The following is a 27913-nucleotide window of genomic DNA, read 5'->3' on the forward strand; positions in this document are numbered from 1 at the left end:
TCGGTAGCAGCTACGGGGCAGGCGGGAGGAAAGATGATTGACAGGCCCGCTCAGTGGCTGGGAAGCTAGAGGGAGGGACGAAGAGGGGACGGCTGAATCTTCTTCTTAAAGTGGTTGGGTTGGGCCGCGGGAACTGCCTTCCCAGGCCTATTGGCTTCCCTGAATGGGTTGTTATGGTAACAAATGACCGAACAGTCCCTTATGAATCGGCCAATGAGAAGGGCCGTCTTTTCCAGTGCGCCTCCGAGCAGTAGATGTTGCGAAAGTCCGGGTAGAGGCCGGAGAAGAAGGCGGTGCCAGGACGTCCTGCGGAAGGGCCGGGGGCGGGGCTCGTGACGTTGCCGGGCCAGCCAATCACGCCTGGTTTTATCAGCGGCCCCGCCCTTTTACCGCACATTTCCCCTCCCCTAGTTCATTTCGCACGACGCAGCGGTTGGGAACACAGACATTTTCGGAGCTGGAGCCGCCACTGCCGCCGCCATTTTGTGTCTGTGGAGAAAGAAGCTTCTGTGGCGGCTGGAAGTGGACGGAGATCACCCGCGAGACGGCGGCGTTTCATACCCGAGGTTCCCCCTGTGTCGTCCCCCATCCCCCCTCCGCGGTCAGCATGTGGTGAAGCCGGAGCCGCGAGAGAGCCGGGGAGAGGAAGAGGAGTCGGAAGGGAGGCGGGGTATCCAGAGCGGCTTCAGCTTCAGCTGCAGCGGACCTCGGAGGGGGGCCGCGGCGCAATGTCAGAGCAGACGCCGGCCGAGGCCGGTGCTGCGGGGGCCCGGGAGGACGCCTGTCGGGATTATCAGTCATCGCTCGAAGACCTGACCTTCAATAGCAAGCCGCACATCAATATGCTGACCATTCTAGCCGAGGAGAACCTGCCCTTCGCCAAGGAGATCGTCTCTCTCATCGAGGCCCAAACCGCCAAGGTTTTTATACACCCCGCAGCCTCCTATTACTTCTAATACTCCCTGATTTTAGTGTCAGCCTCATCCCAGGTCTCGCTTCCATCCCAAGGGGGACAGTGTTCCTTCTCTCCAACCCCCCCACCCCCCCTCCAACTCAGGCTTGGTCTTTGGCCCAGGCTTCGAGCATGGGCCTCTGCGGGGGAGGGAGTGGGGAGGATAAAGGGTGGAGTCCCACTTCCGCTTTCCAACTCCCTTTTTAGGCCACCGCATTGTATATCCCGACACACACACGCTTTGAATAGAGAGCCCTTTGGGGTGGGGGAGACTTAAAGGCAGTTTGTGGTTTGGGGAAGTAAGAGTTAACATAAGCCATTTTAATCCCCTGGGAAGTGGGAGAGTGGGTCTCCCATTTTCCCCAAGCACCCTTTTTGGTAATTGTGTTCTGTGGGTTGGAAGGAGGTGAAGGGGGACCTGGGAGCGAGCTGTTGGTGGGTGGGAATAGGGATTTGGCCCCGAGTGGAGCAGCCGCCTGTTAGGAGCCCAACATGGCGCCTGAAAAGCACATGATGCGAAAGGGAAGAGAGGAGAATCCATTCCCTGCCAGCCAGGCAGCTGCTCACTCCCGTCAGCCCCATTTTGGGGTGGGGGCGGCTAGATAAAACTTTTATTCTCCTATTGGAGGGTCTAATTTGTCCTAAAATAGGGGCAAGTGGGGTTGAGGGTGGGGTTTGGGTGGGGGGAGGAGATCTTATCCAACCTGTAGGTGGAGAACTGGCCCAGAGGGTAACAAGTACTTGCAGTTTCTCTGAAAAGTTCAGTCCCTCCTCCTCTTCCTTTTCTCTTTTTCTCCCTTCCCTGATAGCGAAGGAGTGTTTTTCTTTACCCCTTGACAGAAGTGGTCCTCTGCCACCTTATATTTCCCTGTAGTCCTCCTCTTCTGTGGATTCATATGGGAGCGATATGTCATTTAAGTAAAGTTACTGTTAAACTTAGTTACAATGAGTTTTAATAGCGTCCCAGTGCTACATTTTATTTTTCAAGCTTGTACTCATGGTTTAGTTTTTTCTAGTTGTTAGTGATTGCAATTATCAGGATGAGCCTCCTTTTAGCAGAGTGAACCCCTTTTTAAAGGCCACTTTAACAACAACCACCAATATATTGTTTAGAGACGGTTTCTGTCTAGTGTAAAACTTGAGTGGTCTGACTCTAATAAATGGTTTTGAAATGTGTGACTGGTATTATAAAATTTGTGAATAAAACATATAAAATATGTATTTGTCTTTTTTATTTACCTTTGTAAGGTGTAGAATCTGTTTCCAAGACTTATTTTTATCTACGTGGTTGTGTGTTTTAAACAAAAGTCTTTAAGTGACTTGGGTTCATTCTTCTTTAGGTTCCATCCACTCTTTTGGGTAAACCTCTTCACAAGATACACGGTTTCAGGTGGTCCTTTCATAATTTAAAGAGGACGAAAAGGAAGGGTTTTTTTCCTTTTTCCTTTTAAGGGCCTCAACAAGTTTATCATGCTCAGTCTGACAGCTAAGATACAAGTTTTCGTTCACTTTTTCCTGTGAAAGTGTATGTAAAACAGCTTTTTTTTTTTTAAGTATGAGATTTAAAAAGGAAGCATTCCTCATACTCAACATGCTTTTTATTGATACCACCAACATCTTGGACATGAAAACTTAGTTTTTGCCTTGTTGAAGGCTTAACTTGACATTAAATGCCTTAAAGCACTTGTGTTTTTAAGGCAAAAACATTGATTTTTAAAATCTAATTACCTCGTATCTTGGGATTTAATATTCCACAGCGCCTAATATTTAGCAGCTCAGGTTGTCACTCAAAGAACAGTTTCCTTGCTGGGTTTTAATGGATCCGGAAGACCTTCGAGAACCGAAAACTAAATGCTGAATATAGTGACCACATAAAACTTGTGTTTGTATATCGCTACACAGTGATGAAAATAGATGGGCTATTTGCTGGTAAAAGACAGCTGAAATTTTGGGGGCACACGTTTCCTGGTTATTTTTGTAAAGCCAGATTGAGGAAAAGATGTAAAAGTCACTTTGGGGGATCTATCTTAATCTGGGTTGGGATCGAGGGTGAGGGGAGGGATTTCCGTTATTTGGTAGCAAACTGGCCTGGTTTTGTGTTTTGGAGGTGAATGTTTGTGTCCTTATTCTTTAGTTTCTCTGCGTTACTAAACTTAAAGGATTCACACTTAATTTGACTCCTCCCAAGAGAGAGCAGTAGCGAAAAATAATACATAAAAGGACTTCACTTGTACAATAAAAAATTAGCCTACTTAACAGACTTTGGTGTTTAAGAGAGCCTGTTTATCTTCATAAGCACAATAATGACTAAAATGGTGTAAAACATGACATGGTAAGGTAAAGACACAGCAGTAAACCATTTGACGTGTTCGTACTTAATATAGTTGACCCACATGCAGTGGGTGAACCCTTTTATTAGACAGTACCTTAAAAGAAATTTTTCATACAAAGTTATTCAAAGCTTCCCTTAGCCAACTTTTGGTTGTAAAGGTGTTATCAGAAGCAAGAGCATTTCCACACACTTGTATGGGCAATTGGTTTTCTTATATATGATGGCATTGTGTACTCCAGAACTGTGAGCCTACCCTAGCTTCAGGCAGCTATGGGTAAGTGTTACTTAGGGTTAAGATTCCTATACACGTGGGGTGGGTAAATGGGGATAACCTAAGTTTGTTTTTTTTGTTTTGTCTTTTTTTTTTTTTTTAAATGATGGGTGCTCCTTTGGAGTCAGAGTTAAAACTATTATGGTGTGTCTTAACGCTCCTCAACAAGTCTGTGAACCTGCTGATGCTTTCTGGAAGCTTGCTGTGCCTTCTAAAAGCCAGTGGTGGGTAGGCATTGCAGTTGAACTGGGGCAACATTTCTTTACTTTGGAAAGGGCCATCTGTATCAGCATCACCACACTGGCTCTGCACAAATTTATAACCCTTGGTTTGTGCATGTCAGAGGAAAATATCTCGGCGGAGAGTCCAGGCTGTGAAGAAAATCTTCAGGACAAATCCTGGTTTCCAGAGTCAAGTTCAACCTGATTTACATGATTCGGCGGCTGCTCTATCCAGTTTTTCTTGTCTGAGTAACAAACTTGCAACTCCCTGCATGTTCGTGTGCAAGTTTCAGTGTTTTGCCATTGACTTCCTAGGTGAAGTGTTTTTAATTTTTGTTCATTTGGATTATAGAGAAGTAATCCTAGTGATTTTACAGGTAACAAAAGCTTCATAGACTTGAACATATAAAATATGCCCATGGAAATTAGTTTCTACAAGAGGTCTAAAAACTGCTTTGAGTGTAGGCACACCATTGTAAGTTAATATGGGTCACAAAACTGACACTTGGATTATATAAAGTAATTTTCCCTCGCCTCCTCTTTATTTTTGTCACTTAAAACACAGGTCTTTTTACCACATGAACTTGAAATTTCATTGAGTGTTAAATGAGTATATTAGGGATTACAGCTGTTGTTCATCCTGGTAATTCTGAGCTTTTTTGTGCTCAACTAAGGATTGTAAGAGTTGAGAGCTTGATTGAACACTTAAGTTTCATAAAGATTACTTCAAAAATATTTAGTATCAACAAAAATAGAGGTCTGTATTGTAGGTTTAAAAACTCATTTTTAAATAACGATTTGGTGGTAATTCATTATACTAAACTTCTCAGTTTCTTTTTATTCAGGCTCCTTCCTCAGAGAAGCTTCCTGTTATGTACCTTATGGATTCTATTGTGAAAAACGTTGGAAGAGAGTATCTCACTGCCTTTACTAAAAATCTAGTTGCAACATTTATTTGTGTGTTTGAAAAGGTACATATGCATTTAGAAACATTTGCGTTTTTTCTAAAAAATGTGTTCCTGATTAAATAAATATTTGCTTTGTGTTGGGTTTTCTTGGGTGGTGAAATGTTTTATACTTTTGGACATTTATCGTTAGTACCATTTCAAAGAAAGAGGCTGAAGTTAATGTTTTATGTTAGATTTTTAGAACAGATTCCAGGGGTTTACATTATCCATTTAAGAATAGATGGATTTGCTTTTAGAATTGTGCTTTTTAAAAAAATTGAGTGTGTTCATTTGAACATCTGTTTCATCACTTATAAACCAGGCAAAAAGATCTGAAATTGTTAAGAGTAATTAAAATTTCATTGTTTACATTTCTGGTGTTAGGATGTTGACTGTTCTCTTGGGGGGGTAAAAAGCATAATCCCTCAGTGTTTCAACCTGTGATTGGTTCCTGAAACTTCTGTGTTTTTTTGTTTTGTTTTCTGGAAATGTTTACTTTTGTTACATTGTTCAAGTATGTTTTAGGTGAATGTTGTTGGTATGTGTGAATGGTGGACCAGTTAATTGCTGTTGGTTATTCTGGAAATACTTTTCCCCCTACCTTAGTGTTCAGAAATTAGGCTTATTTTTCATATCTAGAGATTGTAAATTTCTTCCATAACACTGTAACATGGTGGTTTGGTTAAAGCAGTATTATGTTGAGGAAGACAAGGGATTTGCTGAGGTAATTCTCTGCCTGTCAGGCTATATCTTTCACATTGAACAAAAAGGCATTTATGAGATACTTAGGTTTAAAGATTGTTTCCTAACGTCAATATTTGGTGGTAGTTATTATATTTTAGTAGATGAACACCTGTGTGTCAGTTGTCAGATTTGTAGAATTGGAATTTTTTTTGGAAGAACTATTCGGTATTAGATTTTACATGTTTATTAGAAAATAAGTAGTTGCTATTTGAGAAATGTTTTTAAGTTCTTAGAGAAATAGTGTATGCAGAAGAAATTTGGAAAGCTCTATATCATATAGCATTAAAATGCTTGTTAATAGAATATTGTAGACATTTGCTGAATACTGCTAACCAGAGGCTGTAGTCTTAAGGAGAAGCTTAACCAACCTCTTGGTTTCGGTTTCAGTATGTTCAAATTCACTTGGGTGTTTGGTAGCATACCTTTACTGAATCTAACTGGGCATTAACATGACAGTTGATTAAAATGACCTTGTAATAAATACATTATTATCTGAAGACTTATGAATATAGTTAAGGCTTTACTGTCTATCCTAATGTTGAAAATCTAACTCAGTTTTCCCAAGTCCTAGGTTTCTTGATGGCGAATTTTCTTTCTTTTTCTTTTTTTTGTTTTGAGATGGAGTTTTGCTCTTGTTGCCCAAGCTGGAGTGCAATGGCGCAATCTCGGCTCACTGCAACCTCCGCCTCCCGGATTCAAGTGATTCTCCTGCCTCGGCCTCCCGAGTAGCTGGGATTACAGGCATGAGCCATCATGCCTGGCTAATTTTGTATTTTTAGTAAAGACGGGGTTTCACCATTGTTGGTCAGGCTGGTCTTGAACTCCCTCAGGTGATCCACCTGCCTCGGCCTCTCAAAGTGTTGGAATTACAGGTGTGAGCCACTGTGCCTGGCAATGGCAAATTTTCTAAACATTTTTACGCCATCACAAACCTGAACAGATAAGTTATTTAAAACTAAGGCTTATCAGTGGTTAAGATTTTGTGAATTTCAGTTGTTAAAGTGCTTTCCACACCACAATATCTTGTTCCTATGTACCCAACCATATATAGTATTGCTGAGCATTGGTTAGTGAGATAGTTTTGCTTTAATTTTAACTTTGTACTACTATGTAAATAATTTAAAACATTTAAGCCATCGGGTAATCAATTTTTATAGTTGTTTTATATTTTTTAGTTTTATATTTTCTAGTTGTCTTATATTTTTTTTTCCCAGAGAAAGAGTAACATTAGGAATATTATACTAAGCTCTAAGATGTGGAAACGTTTTGTATATAGAAAGGCTCAACTGGTTGGTTGCTTGCATGAAGGCTAGGTGAAAATGGTTTTAATTACTTTGTTTTTGAAGGAGAAATGCACCTTTAATAAATTATTACTATTGTATATACTTACCAATGGGTAGTACAGTTCTATATGTGAAGTAGAGCAGATTTATATAACTTATATTTAATATATAAAATATTCTATAGTAACTTAACAAGCCATAGAATTGTTCTGTTGTTCTAGGTGGATGAAAATACTAGGAAAAGTTTATTTAAGTTACGTTCTACATGGGATGAAATATTCCCTTTGAAGAAACTTTATGCCCTGGATGTGAGAGTCAATTCATTAGATCCTGCTTGGCCTATTAAACCTCTACCCCCCAATGTGAATACGTCTAGCATCCACGTGAATCCTAAATTTTTAAATAAATCGGTAAGTTTTAATATGAATAGTAAGTAACATACTTTTAAGTATCACATTTTGAATTCTTCTACAGAACTTACTGCCAGAAAGCCAAAATAGAATACTCTGTAGTGAATTGGTTCAATTTGAAAAAAAAAAAATAGTGCGTATATGTTTGGAATTTTTATTTAGAAATATATTCACCTTGTTTAGGTATTATGTAACATTTATTTTGGGTTATAAATTTCTGATAAGTCTTCTGTGTGATAGGAATTTGGATAATATTAAGAGTTAAGCTGATAATTTTTACTCCCTAGCTTCCGTTTTAGCTGATATGTTTTTCTTAAACAAATTGTCTTTTCTTATAGCCCGAGGAGCCTTCAACACCTGGTACAGTGGTCAGTTCCCCTAGCATCTCCACTCCTCCAATTGTTCCTGATATACAAAAGAATCTTACACAAGAACAACTAATAAGGCAACAGTTACTGGCAAAGCAAAAACAGTTGTTAGAACTTCAGCAGAAAAAGCTGGAGCTTGAGCTAGAGCAAGCTAAGGCACAGTTGGTAAGTAAGGGAGATTCTCATTTTAAATATTTTAAACCTGTCTAACAATAGGGAAGTAATGTTTATGTTTGAATTTTATTAACATGTTACTTTTATTAATAGTGTACTCTTTTTTCACTTTTATTTTACAAATCAGTATATTTATTAGACTATTATATCTTTATTGTAAAATTCACTTGATTAAAAACTGCATAGGCCAGGCGCAGTGGATCGTGCCTGTAATCCCAACACTTGGGAAGTCCGAGGTGGGAGGATCTCTTGAGTTTAGGAGTTTGAGGCCAGCCTGGGCAACATAGTGAGGCCCTACCCAAAAAAAAAAAATTAGCCAGGTGGGGTAGTGCATGCTTGTGATCCCAGCTACTCGAGAGGCTGAGTTGGAAGGATCACTTGTGGCTGCAGTGTGCTATGATTGCTTCACTGCACTCTACCCTGATTGACAGAGCAAGATCCTGTCTCAAGAAAACCCCCCAAAAACTACAAAACTACACTATTTCCTCCAGGTAGTTTTCTGTTAGATTGCTATCTTATAAAATAGCATCTTAATTTTGTTTAATCATTACATTATGTGGACTTAATATTTCAGTCCCAAGATAGTAGGCATGTTGTGGCAAATATTTTTGCATAGTCTTTAATGTTTTATGAGCTTATGCTTCCTGAACAGAAATGACAAAATTAAGGAGGCCAGGAAGATTATATCTTTCTACACATAAATGACTTTATACTAAGTTATTTTGCTTAGCATCTGAGCTTATTCGACAATGAGGTGCAGGAAGGCAGAATTTTATAAGTTCATTAATAGCACCACTTTGGGAGAAACTAAATTTTAGGACTTAGAATTTAGCTGAAATGACTCTGATTCTTGTGCAGCCGGAGTGTAGTGATTTAGCAATTTCTTAGGAGCAGTATGGCTCAGATTCCTGAACAATAAGGAAGAGAAACAATTTTTTTTCATTCTATTTAGAGATTATATTATAAAGTCTCAAAAAATACTAGTAAGAAATAATGGGCAACTTAAATCATGGACTTTTTCTTTTCATTGTAATCTCAATTTATACATTATAAGTGTACAATTTAAATGTAGTACTGAGTAAATATATTTATTGAATAAAGCATTATCTTCTTCAGTTGTTTGCAATTTCTTGACAATCCGCATGTTTTACAGTAACATGAACATTTATTTTGTGTTTTAGGCAGTTTCTCTTAGTGTTCAGCAGGAAACATCCAATTTAGGTCCTGGATCTGCACCATCCAAATTACATGTTTCACAGATTCCCCCTATGGCAGTTAAAGCTCCTCATCAGGTTCCTGTGCAATCTGAGAAAAGCCGTCCAGGACCATCCTTACAAATTCAGGATTTAAAAGGAACTAACCGGGATCCTCGTCTGAACAGGATAAGCCAACATTCTCATGGAAAAGATCAGAGTCACAGGAAAGAATTTCTAATGAACACATTAAACCAGTCTGATACTAAGACAAGTAAAACTATACCCTCTGAAAAACTAAATTCATCCAAGCAAGAAAAAAGTAAATCAGGTGAAAAAATAACCAAGAAAGAACTTGACCAATTAGATTCTAAATCGAAGTCGAAATCGAAATCACCCTCACCTTTGAAAAACAAATTATCTCACACAAAAGACTTGAAAAATCAAGAATCGGAAAGTATGAGGTTGTCTGATATGAACAAGAGAGATCCAAGATTAAAAAAACATCTTCAGGATAAGACCGATGGCAAAGATGATGATGTGAAAGAGAAGAGAAAAACTGCAGAAAAAAAGGATAAAGATGAGCACATGAAGTCATCCGAACACAGACTGGCTGGAAGTAGAAATAAAATCATAAATGGCATTGTACAAAAACAGGATACAATAACAGAAGAGTCAGAAAAACAGGGGACAAAACCAGGGAGATCGAGTACTAGAAAGCGATCAAGATCTCGATCACCCAAGTCTAGGTCACCAATTATACATTCCCCAAAGAGAAGAGATAGGCGGTCACCCAAACGAAGGCAAAGAAGTATGTCTCCAACATCGACACCTAAAGCTGGAAAGATTCGCCAATCTGGAGCTAAGCAGTCACATATGGAAGAGTTTACACCACCTTCTAGGGAAGACAGAAATGCTAAGAGAAGTACTAAACAGGATATTCGGGATCCAAGGCGAATGAAAAAGACTGAAGAGGAGCGACCACAAGAAACTACAAATCAGCATTCTACAAAGTCAGGCACTGAACCAAAGGAGAATGTAGAAAACTGGCAAAGTTCCAAGTCTGCCAAAAGATGGAAATCTGGTTGGGAAGAAAATAAAAGGTATGATGTTAACATTTTAAGTCAAGTGTAGTAGTGTATATGTTTCAAAAGATAGTGTTAATTTAAAAATCGGAAAATGTTTATTAGGTGCTATTAGTACTTTTTTTCCATCTAATTCTTACATCTCTGTGGGTTAAATACTATTATTTCTATTTTACAGATAAGGAAACTGAAGTTTAGAAAGGTTAACTAATCTACCTAAGGCTGCAGTCCAGGACATGCAAGAATCAGAATTCATATCTGTTTTTGCTGATTTCATATTTTGTGCTCTTAATCATTTAATTACTTTTTGTGGTTACATATGCCCATTTTAACCATATCCTTTGAAAAGAATCTTTAAATATGGTCCTGATTATTTTTTAAAAAAACATTTCAATGTAACATACTGCTTTTATGGTTTCAGCTTACAACAGGTTGATGAACATAGTAAACCTCCTCATCTGAGGCATAGGGAGAGCTGGTCAAGCACTAAAGGAATTTTATCACCTCGAGCCCCAAAGCAGCAACAGCATCGATTAAGTGTAGATGCCAATCTTCAGATTCCTAAAGAGTTAACTCTTGCAAGCAAAAGAGAATTACTTCAAAAGGTAGTTACTATGATTAATCCCATGTAGTCATCATTATCTATCGTCTATTTTTTTGGTATTTTTTTATATTTAAAATATTTTATTTCCTTTTATCACCCCTATACAGACGAGTGAACGTTTAGCATCTGGTGAAATTACACAGGATGACTTCCTTGTTGTTGTGCATCAAATTCGACAGCTATTTCAGTATCAAGAAGGTAAACATAGATGCAATGTACGGGATAGTCCTACAGAAGAAAATAAAGGTGGATTAAAAAAGAAACCTCTCTTATCTGATGCTGAATTAACCTACTATGAACATAAAGCAAAACTGAAAAGGACACAGGTTCAGCATTCATTTCCAAGACTTGATCTCTTAGATCCTGATATTTTTGACTACCCTTTGACTGATGCCTTGTTGTCTGGAATAGAATGTGAGCCATCCAAAAGTAAACATGCAAGTAGGAATAGTGGAGCACAGTTTGACAGAAAAGAACAATTTAGTGAAAGAGCAAGACGTCTTTCTCCTATATCTGGGAGTCGTACTTATGCTGAGAATCTTTCACCCCATGAGGGCCGGAGAAGACATGACGAGCAAGTCTCTGCTAAAGGTAGAAAAAGTTAAATCAGATTATGCCTATTGAATCACACAGCAGTGAAGGGAAAATGAACAAGCTAAGTGGGGATGGATTTTTGTGACTGTTCAGATTACCATTTTTTTCCCATTTATTTTGTTATGTTTTTTCCCTTTAAGGAAAGGGAAGGGAAGGGAGCTAATATTTCTAAGGCCAGTTGTGTGTCAGGTACTTCATTAGGTTTTTTTAATATGTAATTTGATTTAATCCTCACAACAACACAATGAAGTGTATATTCTCCCTATTTTACAGATAGGAAATAAAAGAGAGGTTAAATAACTTGCTCTCAAAATGAAATAATTAGTATGTTGATAGGATGGGAATTTTTTTGTTACTCAGGTGTGTCTGACTCTAGAGGGCATCCTCTTATCTGCTGCTTTATGCTGTCGGTCTCTCCTGCCCCTCTAATGTAGTGAGATAGTTACATCTTTGGATAAACATTCATACGAAAATAGAAGATTTTAAGATAACTTTAGATTTAGTGAAAATAATTTTTTTCCTTTTTAAAAGGTGTGCGAGAAGAGCAGAGATCTCCATTCAATGATCGTTTTCCACTTAAGCGACCTCGATATGAAGATTCAGATAAACCATTTGTAGATAGTCCAGCATCAAGATTTGCCGGCCTGGATACAAATCAGCGACTTACAGCTTTAGCTGAAGACAGACCGTTATTTGATGGACCTAGTAGGCCATCAGTAGCAAGAGATGGCCCAACGAAGATGATTTTTGAAGGACCTAATAAATTAAGCCCTCGAATTGATGGACCTCCCACACCAGCTTCTCTTCGGTTTGATGGGTCACCAGGACAAATGGGGGGAGGAGGCCCTTTGAGATTTGAGGGACCACAAGGTCAGCTAGGAGGTGGGTGTCCTTTGAGATTTGAAGGTCCTCCAGGACCAGTGGGGACACCTCTGCGGTTTGAGGGCCCAATTGGTCAAGCAGGAGGAGGTGGTTTTAGGTTTGAAGGTTCCCCTGGTCTGAGGTTTGAGGGATCTCCAGGTGGTTTGCGATTTGAGGGACCAGGAGGCCAGCCTGTGGGTGGTCTGAGGTTTGAGGGACATCGTGGTCAACCTGTGGGTGGTCTAAGGTTTGAGGGACCTCATGGTCAGCCTGTGGGTGGACTTAGATTTGATAATCCCCGAGGTCAGCCTGTAGGTGGACTTAGATTTGAGGGGGGTCATGGTCCATCAGGGGCTGCGATTAGGTTTGATGGACCTCATGGTCAGCCAGGAGGTGGAATCAGATTTGAGGGCCCTTTGCTACAGCAAGGGGTTGGAATGAGGTTTGAGGGCCCCCATGGTCAGTCAGTAGCTGGTCTGAGATTTGAGGGACAACATAATCAACTTGGTGGGAACCTTAGGTTTGAGGGTCCACATGGTCAACCAGGGGTTGGTATCAGGTTTGAAGGCCCTTTAGTCCAACAAGGAGGTGGAATGAGGTTTGAGGGTCCTTCTGTACCAGGAGGTGGCCTGAGAATTGAAGGGCCTCTGGGTCAAGGTGGTCCAAGATTTGAAGGTTGTCATGCTTTAAGGTTTGATGGGCAGCCAGGTCAGCCGTCACTCTTGCCAAGATTTGATGGATTACATGGTCAGCCAGGTCCTAGATTTGAAAGGACTCCTGGTCAGCCAGGCCCTCAGAGGTTTGATGGACCACCTGGACAGCAGGTTCAACCCAGATTTGACGGTGTACCTCAAAGATTTGATGGTCCACAACATCAGCAAGCATCAAGGTTTGATATTCCTCTTGGTCTTCAAGGCACAAGATTTGACAATCATCCTTCACAAAGGCTTGAATCAGTATCTTTCAATCAGACTGGTCCATATAATGATCCACCTGGCAATGCTTTTAATGCCCCATCCCAAGGACTACAGTTCCAAAGACATGAACAAATATTTGATTCACCTCAAGGACCAAATTTTAATGGACCACATGGCCCTGGAAACCAGAGTTTCTCTAATCCACTTAACAGAGCTTCTGGACACTATTTTGATGAAAAAAATCTTCAGAGTTCTCAGTTTGGAAACTTTGGCAATATACCTGCTCCAATGACAGTAGGAAATATTCAGGCATCTCAACAGGTAAGTCTGTTATTCTAAAATTGCGTTGTATGCAGATAAGTTAACCATTTTTTAATGTTTCTAGGAAGGTTTTCAGGACATAGTTTATTGTGTAGATTGGAAAGAAGTTTTTAATGTACTCTAAAGCCACATGCTAAGGAAGTGGGATGAGCATCTCTTGGGGATGAAATTTGCAACTTAAATCCAAAATTGATTTTAGCTCTTTCAGGATCTAGGGAAATATCTCAATCAAACCCCCACCTCCAGCTCTGTTTTTTCTTTTTTTTTGCTTTAAAGCTTTTGAGATATTATACAATTGTGTTTCATAGACCTCTACATTGCAGAACTGTTGAGCCCTGATATGCTTTAAGGTAGCCATAGAACTGATTGAACTGTTCTTTGACCAAGAATTTCCTTAACCTGAGTTAAATAAGAAGATCAAATTTTGTCCCTGCTTTCACAGTCTACAATTCTTTTTTTTTGGTCCTTTTTTCCTACTTTTTATCACCTTTCCAGTCACTTCAGTTAAACACAATTGTTTGATATTAATGACAACATAGCAAATAGCCTTCCAAATACACTCTGGTTACGAAACATGCACAGTTACCTGTTGGTATTCTTTCACACTTGTTCTGTATACATTTTAAAATGCATGCTGAAATAACTTTAAGGCAGTATGTTTACAATTTGTGATTAATTCGGTCGGTTGGTTTTGAATGACTACTTTTGCTTGCGTGCTGAAATTCTCCTAGGCTGAGTTTTACTTCTTTTCCAGGTGCTGACATTTTCTTACTGTGACAGATTTATTTTATAGTAGTGAGATTGCATGGAAGAAAATACAAAATAAGAAAGATTTTAAAAGTACATTAGGAACATTATTGATAGAAAGTAGTCCTTCTGTTCATCTCTAATGGTACGAAAAAACAGTTGGTGTGCCTAGATTTACTCTACTGTATATCCTTGAAAGAAATGATACTGTTATTGACAGATACTCTAGAATGGTACTTACTTAGTCTTGTTTCTACATTACACAGAATCGGTGGGGTTTTTATTATGTGTACTCACTACCAAAAGTCCACATGTATACTGAACAAGGATTATAAATGGATATTTATTCACATACCAGCAATATGTAGAAGTCCTGCCTCCCTCTGGACTGCAAATGCTGTATTTGTATGCCAGTATAGTTCTTGCTCCATGACTATTCTGTTTTTTAACATTCCCTTTGACATCTTTTACAAGACCTTTTACAAGATTACTTTGTAATGTGGCTATAACCATGTGCAAAGATGATGGCCAAGCAAGATGCTTACCTGCTTGGTAATTCAGATTGCTAATTAAAACAGGCTTTTGATATCTGTGGAAAAGTGGCAAGGGTTAGGAGTTCTGGCCTCAGTTTTGCTCCTAACTAGCCCTTGTGATTGTGTATAGATCATATTGCATTATGTCAGTTCTTCTATTTGTAAAATAAGGGAAAGCACCAGCAAGGTAAAGTGACTTGTGTAAAGTAACACAGCTAGTTACCTTATGTTTGCACGGTATCTTACATTTTCCTTTTTGGGGGGCTACTTTGCCTCTCTAGTAGGTACCTTAAACTTTTCAAAGAAGTTTTAACCCATTCTCAGTAACTTATACCTCTGTGAAACAGATAAGGGAAGGTTTTATTGTTCCTGTTTGTAGAAGACCTAGAAGTGAAGTGATGCAGCCAAGTTACCTTTCTAAATCTTTATTTATAAGCCAGGCCTTGTGACATCTATGAATATTTTTATGTAATTAGGATGTTAAAAGTTTTACTTGAAATATAGAAAGCATGTTCTTAAAATTAAGGTTTTTCTTAAAGGTTCTGAGTGGTGTTGCTCAGCCAGTAGCTTTTGGTCAAGGACAACAGTTTTTACCAGTTCATCCACAAAATCCTGGATTTGTTCAGAATCCTTCAGGTATGTACTTTCTGAACTTTGTTTTTCAAAAGACAAATGATTATTGTTTTGTTGAATAGCTAACTTTGTGAATTTTAGGAAATGACAATTTTGCAAAGGTATATTTAATTTAGAGAAATTTAATCTGGCTGACATATTTTTGTTCCTTTTCTAAGTTTATTTACATTGTGGATGTGTATTCATACTGACCCTATTTACAGCTAGAGATGGTTAGCGGGGACTTGTAGTCCACTAAACAAAGGGAAGGAAACCTATTGGGTGGAAACTGGGAGTGGGAGGGAAGGTATGTCATTTGTGTTGAGATAGAATGAAATAAATGACAGACCTCAGAAATCTCAGTGAATACTGAGGATACTGCATTAATAAAGTTGATTAATTTTTATGTTTTTATGGGCACTCAAATAGCAAAAAGCGGCTTTCCTAGCCAGGTTCACTGATAAGCATCTTTGTTACTATGGGGTGATGCTTAGTACTAGATAAAAGGACTTTTAAAATGGATTTTAGTTTTATTTATTTATTTATTTATGAGGCAGAATCTTGCTCTCTTACCCAGTCTGGAGTGCAGTAGTGTCATATTGCCTCACTGCAGCCTCTGCCTCCGGGGTTCAAGCGATTCTCCTGTCTCAACCTCCCAAGTAGCTGGGACTACAGGCGTGCGCCACCAGACTGGGCTAACTTTTGTATTTTTACTAGAGATGGGGTTTCACCATCTTGGCCAGGCTGGTCTCGAGCTCCTGACCTCAAGTGATCTGCCCGCCTCAGCCTCCCAAAGTGCTGAGATGGCAGGTGTGAGCCACCATGCCCGGCAAAATGAATTTTAGTTTTAATATGTGGTAAGTGGGAAGTATATACATTAGTGATACTTGCTTTCATTTCTGAATCATTGAAACAGCTGTTTCAGAAACATGCTTTACTGTAGTATTGAGTTAATCAGTTTACAATAAATTTATGGAGTTTTCCAAAACTTCTGAAGTAATTAGGAAATCCTAGCCAAGCTCTTTTTTATACATTAGTCCTTAAATTGTGTCAAGAAATTCAATGAATTTGGAAGCTTTTAATTTTTAATTTCTACATGGACAATTATGACTAATTAATATTTGTTATTATTATTATTTTGTTACTATAATGAAAAGAGAAGGAAAGAATTTGGGATCTAAAGCCCAGAAGACCAGGGTTGGAATCTCTACTCTGTTACTTTATAAATGCGCAGGCTTTAAGCAAGTATCTCCCCTGAGGTTCAGTTTTTTCCCTCTGTAAACAGCATATGGGCCGGGCTTGGTGGCTCACGCCTATAATCCCAGCACTCTGGGAGCCCGAGGCAGGTGGATCACAAGGTCAAGAGATGGAGACCATCCTGGCCAACATGGTGAAACCTCATCTCTACTAAAAATACAAAAATTAGCTGGGTGTGGTGGTGCGTGCTTGTAGTCCCAGCTACTCAGGAGGCTGAGGCAGGAGAATTGCTTGAACCCAGGAGGTGGAGGTTGCAGTGAGCCAAGATCATGCCACTGCACTTAGGCCTGGTGACAGAGTGAGACTCTGTCTCAAAAAAAACCAAAAACCAAAAAAAAACATGATATTGTAGTATCAGTATTTGTCTGTTTTGTTGTTTTTTTTTTTTTTAGAGAATCAAATGATATAGTATATGCAAAAGTACTTTGTAACTCGTCAACTGCTATATTAATGTATTTTCCTTTAGAACTCAGTTTTTATTGTTGAGCAGAGGATTTGTTATATTGGGGTTAGTGGCATGAGACGCTCTACAGAAACTACAAATTTTCTTGTTTCTTTCTTTTTTTTTTGAGATGAGTCTTGCTCTTGTCACCCAGGCTGGAGTGCAGTGGCATGATCTCAGCTCACTGCAACCTCTGCCTCCCGGGTTCAAGCAGTTCTCCCGGGCTCAGCCTCCCCAATAGCTGGGACTACAGGCACATGCCACTACACCTGGCTAATTTTTGTATTTTTAATAGAGGCAGAGTTTCACCATATTGGTCAGGGTGGCTTGAATCCTGACCTCAGGTGATCCACCTGCCTTGACCTCCCAAAGTGCTGGGACTACAGGTATGAGCCACTGTGCCCAGCCTTGTTTTGCTTTTACAACCTTGGGTTATATGTGTATGTGTACAGGACATAGCAGTGTCACAGAGGAAATTACAATTATTCCCCTTGTTTGGGGGTATTGAATGGGACATTAGGTGTGTCTTCATTCTTCAAGTTCTTCTTACTTTTAAAAGATGTGTCAACAGTTTTCAGTGTGCTATATTTAGCTTCTCTCAAGTTTCCTTCTCTAATTTGAAAGTGTAAAATCCCTTTTCTAGTAGGAAATATACCCATGTTCATTTTTCAGACATATTAGTCATCTGCTGTATGCTAGGCAGTATGCTAGGATGAATTTAATAAGGTTCATCCTTCAAAGAGCTTTATTTTTATTTTTAAAGTTTTTTTTTTTTTTTCTTTTTTTTTAAAGAGGGTGCTCACTATGTAGCCCAGGCTGGTCTCAAACACCTGAACTCAAGCAATCCTCCCACCTCAGCCTCCCAAAGTGTTGGGTTTATAGGCGTGAGCCACCACACTCGGCCTCAAAGAGCTTTATAATGTAGAAAGGCTATTGATTTTTTTTTTTTGGTTTAACAAAAAACACATAATAATGCCAAATACCTCAGTTCCTTACAAATATTAATTCATTTAACCTCATAACAATCTTAGGTAGGAACTATTATTACCCTTTTTACAGGCACGGGAAACTGAGGCATAGATAAGGAACTTGATTAGTCACACAACTAGAAAGTGGAATTTCTGGTTAAAATCCCAGGAGTCTAGTTCCACAGTTTATGCTCTTGGTTACTAGACTTGGCTGCCCTCAGACATGTGAATAGCTAATTTTGCATCTTAGGCATATAAATAGCTAATTTAAAGGAAAGTAAAGGTTAAACTAGTGAGTTAAATGTTACTGTAATTGATTATTGAAGTTGATCTCTTCATTCATGTATTCAGACATTTAGTTTGAACAGACATTAATTAGCCTACGATATATAAGGCAGTATGATAAGTGTATACAGTGGTTAAGGTAGGGATTATCTGTATGTGGATGCAAATTGAATTTCTGCCATTAAGAGGAATTTTTAGTGGTTCAGAACTTTTCTGTATAGGTGTAGTGAGATGCATCATAGTGACATACAAATACATTAAAATATTGTTTTCTTTTTTTTTGAGATAGGGTCTTCTTGCTCTTTTGTCCAGGCTGGAGTACAGTGGGGTGATCTTGGCTCACTGCAACCTCTGCCTCCCGGTTTCAAATGATTCTTATGCCTCAGCCTCCTGAGTATCTGGATTACAGGCATGGGCTACCACAACCAGCTAATTTTTGTATTTTTAGTAGAGACAGGGTTTCACCATATTGGCCAGGCTGGTCTCAAACTCCTGACCTCAGGTGATCCACCTGCATCACCCTCCCAAAGTGCTGGGATTACAGGTGTGAGCCGCTGCACCTGGCCTAAAATACTGTTTTCATAGTTGAGTTAAAGAATCACAATTATGGCCGGGCACTGTGGCTCATGCCTGTAATCTCAGCACTTTTGGGAGGCTGAGGCAGGCAGATCATGGGGTCAGGAGATCAAGACCATCCTGGCTAACACGGTGAAACCCCGTCTCTACTAAAAATACAAAAAGAAATTAGCTGGGTGTGGTGGCAGGCACCTGTAGTCCAGCTGCTCTGGAGGCTGAGGCAGGAGAATGGCATGAACCCAGGAGGTGGAGCTTGCAGTGAGCTGAGATCGCGCCCCTGCACTCCAGCCTGGGCAACAGGGCGAGACTCCGTCTCAAAACAAAAATAAAAACAAAAAAAGAATCACAATTATTAGAATAGTGCTTGGAAAAATATGAGACTGGAATGATTCCTCACCAATGAGGATTCCTTATCAAGAAGAACAAGATTGTTAGGCTTATCTTATTTATTCAAGTTATTGAAGCTTTAGTAACCATGACACCTTTTCAGCAATAGCTTGAGCTGCTTTGCAAGGGCAGTATGCTTTTTAGCAAAGGTCATAGGAGCAGGTATACTCTGAGCCATCTGATTCATCTCCCTGTTTCAGTTCTCCTGTTACGTCAGGGAGCATTGAGGTCAGGAGTACTTCCACTTAGGCTTAGTACTAAGAGGTAATAAACTATTTCATCTATATAAAACTACTTTTTTCAGTGTACTTAGAAGATGAGGAAGAGAGAATTAGAAAGGTGGAAAGTTGGAGATGAGGTGGTGCTGCATTGCTTGGGAGAAGGGAGCATAAAGGGTCATTGTTTTCAGTGTTGTCAGCATTTGTTTTAGAGTATATTCTCAACTCCAGTGTGGTGATTCCTCAAGCATCTAGAACTAGAAATACCATTTGACCCAGCAATCCCATTGCTGGGTATATACCCAAAGGATTATAAATCATGCTTTTATAAAGACACGTGCACACGTATGTTTATTGTGGCACTATTCACAATAGCAAAGACTTGGAACCAACCCAAATGTCCATCAATGATAGACTGGATTAAGAAAGTGTGGCACATATACACCATGGAATACTTTGCAGCCATAAAAAAGGATGAGTTCATGTCCTTTGCAGGGACATGGATGAAGCAGGAAACCATCATTCTAAGCAAACTATCACAAGGGCAGAAAAACAAACACTGCATGTTCTCACTTGTAGGTAGGAATTGAACAATGAGAACACTTGGACACAGGGCAGGGAACATCACACACCAGGACCAGTCGGGGGGTGGGGGGTCTGGGGGAAGGATAGCATTAGGAGAAATACCTAGTGTAAATGACGAGTTGATTGGTGCAGCAAATCAACATGGCACATGTATACCTATGTAACAAACCTGCACGTTGTGCACATGTACCCTAGAACTTAAAAGTATAATAAACAAAAAAAAAAGAAGGAAAAAAGAATATATTCTCAAGTCATGCTGACTTGTAGACCTAAATGAAAAGATAATCTTAGGGGCTTTTGAAATTAAACTTATAAATTAGATTTTGTCAAATTTACTGTTGGCAGGACATCTTGAAGAAAACTTTGAAAAATGCTTAGTATAATTTACATCTTTAAGTTCTACATTAACTTCAAAAGTGGTTTTTTTTCTTTCTTTTTTTTTTTTTGTTAGGAGCCCTCCCTAAGGCATATCCTGATAATCATCTCAGTCAGGTGGATGTAAATGAATTGTTTTCAAAATTGCTAAAAACAGGAATTCTCAAATTGTCCCAAACTGATTCAGCTACAACACGTAAGTGTGATTTTATACTTAAATTTACACAAAGCTTCATTAAGTTTTTGAGATGTATGATGTAATATAATGATATAAGTTATGATAAAGGTCCTTAAAATAATTGAATTCCTGGGTATAGCTTTTATTTTTGATTTTCAGTTTATAATGAAATTCTTTTAGATTTCCTAAGATTGAACTACCTTGTAGTGGACATGTGTTTCAGTTAACTAACATACCTAATGTGCAGGCTTTTTACCAGTAATTGTATGTTAGATTAACTTTTGAAAAGGTTTTGAATATTGATGAAATAAATGACTTTTATTATAGATGACTTTTAAGAGATCAGAGTTAACATCACATATCAAAATAAAAAATTGTATTAGGTTCCTTGGCCAGTAAACTTGAGATCAGAAGCACTGAATGGACTAGGTGGATTTCTCTATTTGCTTATAATACTATAGTGTTCCTCTGTAGAGAATACATGGAGAATGGTATTAAGAAATTTGTATGTCTCTTCTTAATTGAAGAAGTAAGTGAAGTAACTGCTCAGCCTCCCCCTGAAGAGGAGGAAGATCAAAATGAAGATCAAGATGTTCCAGATCTTACTAATTTTACAGTTGAAGAATTGAAACAGTATGTAATCTAATTTTCTTTAAGATAAAGAGGCAGTGACTTTAATAACACTGTTATAGTGGACATTGTTACTATTAGTGCTTTCCCTTTCCCTTTATCCCTTTTACTGTTTTAACATTTTGGAAGTCTTTTTTTTTTTTTTTAATGTGGTAAAATATACATAACATAGTCTTTGGGAAGCCTATTTTTAAATCGTCTTTTAAAATATGTCTGCTGTACAAGTATTTGGGCCAAAGGCCACCCCCAAAAGTCTTACTCTGCTGCCCAGGCTGGAGTTCAGTGGCGTGATCCTGATTCACTGCAACCTCTGCCTCCCAGGTTCAAGTGATTCTCCTGGGATTACAGGTGTGCACCACCATACCCGGCTAATTTTTGTATTTTTAGTAGAGATGGGGTTTCACCATGTTGGCGAGGCTAGTCTCGAACTCCTAACCTCCAGTGATCCACCTGCCTTGGCCTCCCAAAGTGCTGGGATTACAGGTGTGAGCCACCACACCTGGTCCCTCAAAATTTTCATTTTTTAATCTGTGATACAGAAAACTTAGGGAGTTTAAATATTAGGTATTGATAATTCATGTATTCCTGTTTAGTTTCATTTTGTTTATCATCATTTTTTCTGTATTGATATTCTTAACATTTTTGAGGTTCAGCAATGAGATTTTCATAGTCCAGCATTTACAATTTAAAAAAAATCGGCTGGGCGCGGTGGCTCACTTTGCCAACATGGTAACGTGTCTCTACTAGAACCTGTCTCTATTAGAAATACTAAAATTAGCTGGGCGTGGTAGTGGGCACTTGTAATCCTAGCTACTCGGGAGGCTGAGGTGGGGAGAATTGCTTGAACCCAGGAGGCGGAGGCTTTAGTGAGCTGAGATCGGGCCACTGCACTGCATCCTGGGTGACAGAGCGCGAGACTCCATCTCCAAAAAAAACAGGGGTGGGGGGGTGGATTTAGCTAGCTCTTGTAGTGTCCTACTAACTCCCCTCCATGTAGTTATAAGACTATTTTTTATTATTCAATATTAATATTGTGACTAGATGTTTATTTTGTTGCTGTAACAAAGTACCAGTGTTCTGTTATTTGCTTTATTCTACTTTTTTTTTTTTTTTTTGAGATGGAGTCTCACTCTGTGGCCCAGGCTGGAGTGCAGTGGCATGATCTTGGCTCACTGCATCCTCCGCCTCCCGATTCAAGTGATTCTCCTGCCTCAGCCTCCTAAGTAGCTGGGATTACAGGCATGTGCCACCACACCCAGCTAATTTTTGTATTTTTAGTAGGGACAGGGTTTTACCACGCTGGTCAGGTTGGTCTCGAGCTCCTGACCTCGTGATCTGCCCACCTTGGCCTCCCAAAGTGCTGGGATTACAGGCGTGAGCCACTGCGCCCGGCTATTTTTTTTTTTTCTTGGAGTTAATAACTGCTCTGTTTGTTCACTTACTTGGTCTTCTATATATACCTGTTTCTTCCCAAATAGGGAGCCCAGAATTTAAAAAACTAATTATTTGTTGACCACAGCAAACTAATTATTGTTTCCCAATGGTATTCTAAGTTTTCTCTTTAGTTATCCATACTATTATTATTTCTTCTGTACTTTTTTCACTGTTACACCAGAGTGGAGAAGTTGAATTATTCAGAATGCCAAAGATCTAGAGAGGTGAAATTTAACTGTTCTGCCATGTCCATCTTGACTTGACTCCAAACTAGAATAAGCTAACTATTGCCTTCTTAGCTAGCACAGGATCATTTCATTTTTAGCTAAAAGGAAGTAAATAACTGAGTCAGGGCTATCAATAAGAAGACAGGCTCCATGTTCCAAAAGTCACCAAAGTTAAGGTAAAGAGGGTCAATCACATTGTTAGAGAATAATACTGATCTTTGGGTATTAACTGTTTCAGCCAGCTCTTGGTTTCACCATTGTTACGATATGGAAAATTGAAATATTTGTAATTGGCTTTTAAAGGCCATTAAGCCATATTATCAACACTAAAGATTATTTCTTTTTCAAAATAGACGTTATGACAGTGTTATAAATCGACTGTACACTGGTATTCAGTGTTACTCTTGTGGAATGAGGTTTACAACATCACAGACAGATGTTTATGCAGATCATTTGGACTGGCATTATCGGCAAAATAGAACTGAAAAGGATGTTAGCAGAAAAGTCACTCATAGACGTTGGTACTACAGTTTAACAGTAAGTAACCCATGTGCCTCCATAGTATCTTTTAGGCTTAAATTATATCATTCTAAAAGTATATTAATTTTAATAATTATTAAAATTTAATTTTAATTAAATAATTTAATTATTAAAATTTAATTTTAATTAAATAAGTTAATAATTTTAATAACTGCTGGAATCTAACATTTAAATTTCCTGAATAAAACCCCTAGAATATAAACAGATTTTTAAAAAAATGAATTTTGAAGAGTTTTTTTTTTTTAAATTAAGATTAGAGTATAGCATACAGGCTTGTTCTAGCTCTAAAAGTCCAAGGCTTTGACCCCTGGAATATAAACACATTTTTTAAAAAATGAATTTTGAAGGGAATGTTTTTTTTTTTTTTTAATTAAGATTAGAGTGTAGCCTACAGGCTTGTTCTAGCTCTAAAATTCCAAGGCTCTAGGACTGTTTTTTGTAAAAAAAAAAATATATATATATATATACTTGAAGCTTGTCTTTTTTGAATTAGTAGTTGTAACTATAGAGTTAATGGAAAAGATCTTAATTATTAGTTGTTTCATGTTGTTATTAGTTATATGTTTCAAAGTATAATTTTAAATAATATTAGAGCATAATGTAGAAAATAGTATACCCCTACCTTTAAATGGCATTATATTGAAGATACACAGTAAAAATTTAGAAATAAATGGAATAATCTTTTAAAAATCAACTCCTTTTAAGGACTGGATAGAATTTGAGGAGATAGCTGATCTGGAAGAACGGGCAAAGAGCCAGTTTTTTGAAAAGGTGCATGAAGAAGTTGTGCTCAAAACTCAAGAGGCTGCTAAAGAAAAAGAGTTCCAAAGTGTACCTGCTGGACCAGCTGGAGCAGTTGAGGTGAGAGAAGAACGTTTAAGTTTTCTCACAGTGGGAGTGTCCCTCACTTCCTTTAAGTAAATACTCATAAACACATCACTATATTTATATCCCTGTTTTAATGATTTTAAGACTTCTTGAAAGCTCTACTCTTCAATTTTACTCTTAAAATCTAGCTTTGAGTTTCATAACTACAGTGGCCAAAAGCAGTGAAATGTTTACTCTTTTTGCTGGAAAGATTGACAGAATCCCGTAAATGTATTTTGAATCATACTGTATATTGGACATTATTCAAACTTTTGGAACACTCATAAATTCTTTACTCCACTTAACAGTGTTTGTATATTTTTACTTAATGGGGTTAAATATGGTCTATTATGTAAATTTCATTTTATATGATTCTATTTTAGAGTTGTGAAATCTGTCAAGAACAATTTGAACAATACTGGGATGAAGAAGAGGAGGAATGGCATTTGAAAAATGCTATTAGAGTAGATGGAAAGGTAATTTTCATTTCTTTATAAGGAAGTGTTAAGATTAGTATTTTTTTGTTGGGTTAACACATTACTTTGAAAGGAGGGGGTTCATAATAGTTTTTGTTTGATTTTTGGTCTTAATAAAAAAGGTATTGGACTTTAGTAATAGAATGTTTGAATTAGAAGGGATCTTAGCAGTCACCCGGTTCTGTACACTTTACACGGGAGGTTGCACTATTAGTTAGTGACAGACCCAGGACTAGGTCTTCTGAATCTAGTTAGTCGTTTTTCTGTCTGCCCACACTATTTTGATTGTGGATTTATATTTCATCATCAAACTATACTGTGCTGAAAACAAAGCAAGTTAGGCTAGATACTTAAATGGGCCAAGGGAAGTCAGTTTTTCAGACTCTTTAAGCATAAGGATGAAAATTTGGTTTTATCCATTTTGGGACCAAATAATTTTTGTCTTCTTTCCAAAGACTATCTTCTGGTTTAAAGTTAAAAAGAAATATCAGAATAGCCCATTAGAAATGAATATGCACATATTTACTTTTTTTCTTTTTGCTTCAGATTTATCATCCATCATGTTATGAAGATTATCAAAATGTAAGTTCTTTTTGGTTACTGTATTCTCATTTGCATTAATAAATTTTACTTTTCAGTTTTTTTTGCATCAGAGCAATATTGTTATTTTAAACTTAATATATTGAACTGTTTTTGTTTTTTGATATAGCATTTAGGTTGTTCAGTAAAAATTGGTGCCAGATTGACAGAATTGACATATATGAATATCATTTTCTGTGATAACGCAAACAATTAAAATTTTGAAATTTATCATTCCTTGCATTTTATTCACTTGAATCATGGTATCTTTTACTAGTCCACTAGGCCCAAAGAAATGTGAGGAAAAGTGAAGATAAGGATCCTGATGGGGATACGTTTCTAGAGCTATGGGTAGCATTTACTACTATTTTTTTTCTTACATCTCTATTCAGCCATCTAAATAGGTATATTTCTTTTTGTTGTTTTGTTTTGAGACAAAGTTTCGCTCTTGTTGCCCAGGCTGGAGTACAATGGCGCAATCTCGGCTCACTGCAACCTCCACCTCCTTGGGTTCAAGGGATTCTCCTGCCCCTGCTTCCCAAGTAGCTGGGATTACAGGCGTGCACCACCACACCTGGCTAATTTTGCATTTTTAGTAGAGACAGGGTTTCACCACGTTGGTCAGGCTGGTCTTGAACTCCTGACCTCAAGTGATCCACCCACCTTGGCCTCCCAAAGTGCTAGGATTATAGGCGTGAGCCACCGTGCTCGGCCAAAATAGGTATACTTTTTAATGATCACATACGGAATCTAAAAATGATACCAGTCGTTGACCTTAAAAGTTCAAATGGTCGGCTGGGCGTGGTGGCTCACGCCTGTAATCCCAGCACTTTGGGAGGCCGAGGCGAGTGGATCACCTGAGGTCAGGAGTTCGAGACCAGCCTGGCCAACATGGTGAAACCCTGTCTCTACTAAAAATACAAAAATTAGCCAGGTGTGGTGGCGGGTGCCTATAGTCCCACCTGCTTGTGAGGCTGAGGCAGAATTGTTTGAATCCAGGAGGTGGAGGTTGCAGTGAGCTGAGTTCATGCCACTGCACTGCAACCTGTGCGACAAGAGTGAGCTCTGTCTCAAAAAAAAAAAAAAAAAAAAAAAAAGTTCAAATGGTCATATTTGTAGTCTGTTTTTAAAATCAAGTAATGGAATAAATAGGTTTTTAGAGATAATGGGTTGGAGGCAATTTGGAAGGTTTATTTAGGTTGTCAGAAGACTAGTGTTGAGGGTGATGGCTTGTGGGGATTTAAAAAATCCTCAGACTATTTGAAATTAGGGTAGTAACAAGTCCCAAGATATATGTATGAGTTTAACATCTATGTAGAGATTAAAATGTAGAAGCATGTCTAATCAACTTTTTTTGGCTGTATAATGTCCTACAACTTAGCTGTTAACTGCTTAACTCACTGCTGAGTACATATTGAACGTGCAATATATATTTTATTTTTGGTTGTTTTTATGGCACATTTTGTTGGGAGGCACGTGTTTCATTTGCATTTGGTTGTGTGTGTGTTTTCTTGTCTGTACAAGGGTCTTACAAGACTAAATGTTATTTAATGTGAGGATTTTGAACTTTTATCAGTACTCATAGGGCCTTTCATTTTGTAGACATCTTCATTTGATTGTACACCATCTCCCAGCAAGACACCAGTTGAAAACCCCTTGAATATTATGTTGAACATTGTCAAAAACGAATTGCAGGAACCCTGTGAAAGTCCCAAAGTTAAGGAAGAACGAATTGATACACCACCAGCTTGTACAGAGGAAAGCATAGCAACACCCTCTGAAATTAAAACAGAAAATGACACAGTCGAGTCAGTTTAAATAAAATGAGAAAGGTATGTTTTTCTTTTTTTTAAAAAAGCTGCTGTTGGGTCTAGAAGGTGAAGAATTTTTTTATGTATATATAGACATATCTATATAAATTGTCTGGCTGAGGCAGGGCCTTCAGCTATCATTTGGTTAATAAATACATTTTAGTATTTGCATTTCCTACTGCCTGCAGAGTTTCAGGTGCTTGTTGTGTGAAAGTTCTGTAGATGTGTGCAAATTTAACAAAATGAAATTGTATGTGTAAAAATGTACGATTTTTCACTGTGCAACTGTAAATTATAAATAAAAAATATTTTTGCTATTCATGGAGTGTAATATTTATGCACACCATCAAATAGTTTCTGTACTTTTTATTGGGTAAAAATGGAATTGAACAGCAACCTCAACATAAGATTTTTTTTCTAGTAGCCTCCCACTGATTAAAGAAGCAAGTTTGAAGTTTCATCCTTCAAAAGGGGGTTCCGAGAGAGCACCGTAGGGCTTTTCTCAAATAGAAAAGCCAGATTTTGAAAAAATTTTAAAGACAAAATAGGACATATTTTGCAGATATATATATATATATATACACAAACACATCTCCAGGTATAGAGAACCATCCAGATGTTCACTTTTGAAAATATCTAATGATGCAAGTTTTATTCTTGAACTTGGACACTGATGCCATCAAACAATTAACAAATATATTTAAGTACTAAAGGTGATTTTTTTTTAAAGACTTTTTCAAATTGTCAAATGATTTAATGCAGATGAACATATTTCTATTTTAAGTAATGGGAATCTGTAAGAATGTTTGCTTGAGATATGGTTAACTTTTTTCTTTTGTTGGTTTTGACTTAGATGGACACCATGAGATGTTAATATTCATACATGTAATAAATAGAATGATGAAGAAA

At 38.1% G+C, this 27913-nt stretch overlaps 1 protein-coding gene across 8 annotated transcripts; it reads left to right on the top strand.

The window, feature by feature from the left end:
• Positions 1 to 246: 246 nt before the first annotated feature.
• Positions 247 to 27913, top strand: PCF11 (PCF11 cleavage and polyadenylation factor subunit). Of its 8 annotated transcripts, none has more exons than XM_055355568.2 (16): positions 247 to 920; positions 4622 to 4747; positions 6972 to 7160; positions 7499 to 7693; positions 8884 to 9998; positions 10402 to 10585; positions 10692 to 11175; positions 11710 to 13277; positions 15097 to 15193; positions 20339 to 20458; positions 20902 to 21073; positions 23085 to 23268; positions 23977 to 24132; positions 24522 to 24614; positions 25161 to 25196; positions 26796 to 27913. In XM_055355568.2, the coding sequence occupies exons 1-16, from the start codon at positions 729 to 731 to the stop codon at positions 27009 to 27011; spliced, it is 5127 nt and encodes a 1708-aa protein (XP_055211543.2). In that variant the 5' UTR covers positions 247 to 728; the 3' UTR covers positions 27012 to 27913. The 8 variants fall into 8 exon arrangements, with proteins under 8 accessions (XP_055211543.2, XP_018892446.4, XP_018892447.4 ...); XM_019036901.4 differs by having other exon boundaries at positions 20968 to 21073; XM_019036902.4 differs by having other exon boundaries at positions 20971 to 21073.

The sequence above is a fragment of the Gorilla gorilla genome, chromosome 9 (assembly GCF_029281585.2).
Source record: "Gorilla gorilla gorilla isolate KB3781 chromosome 9, NHGRI_mGorGor1-v2.1_pri, whole genome shotgun sequence".
Taxonomy (NCBI): Eukaryota; Metazoa; Chordata; class Mammalia; order Primates; family Hominidae; genus Gorilla; species Gorilla gorilla.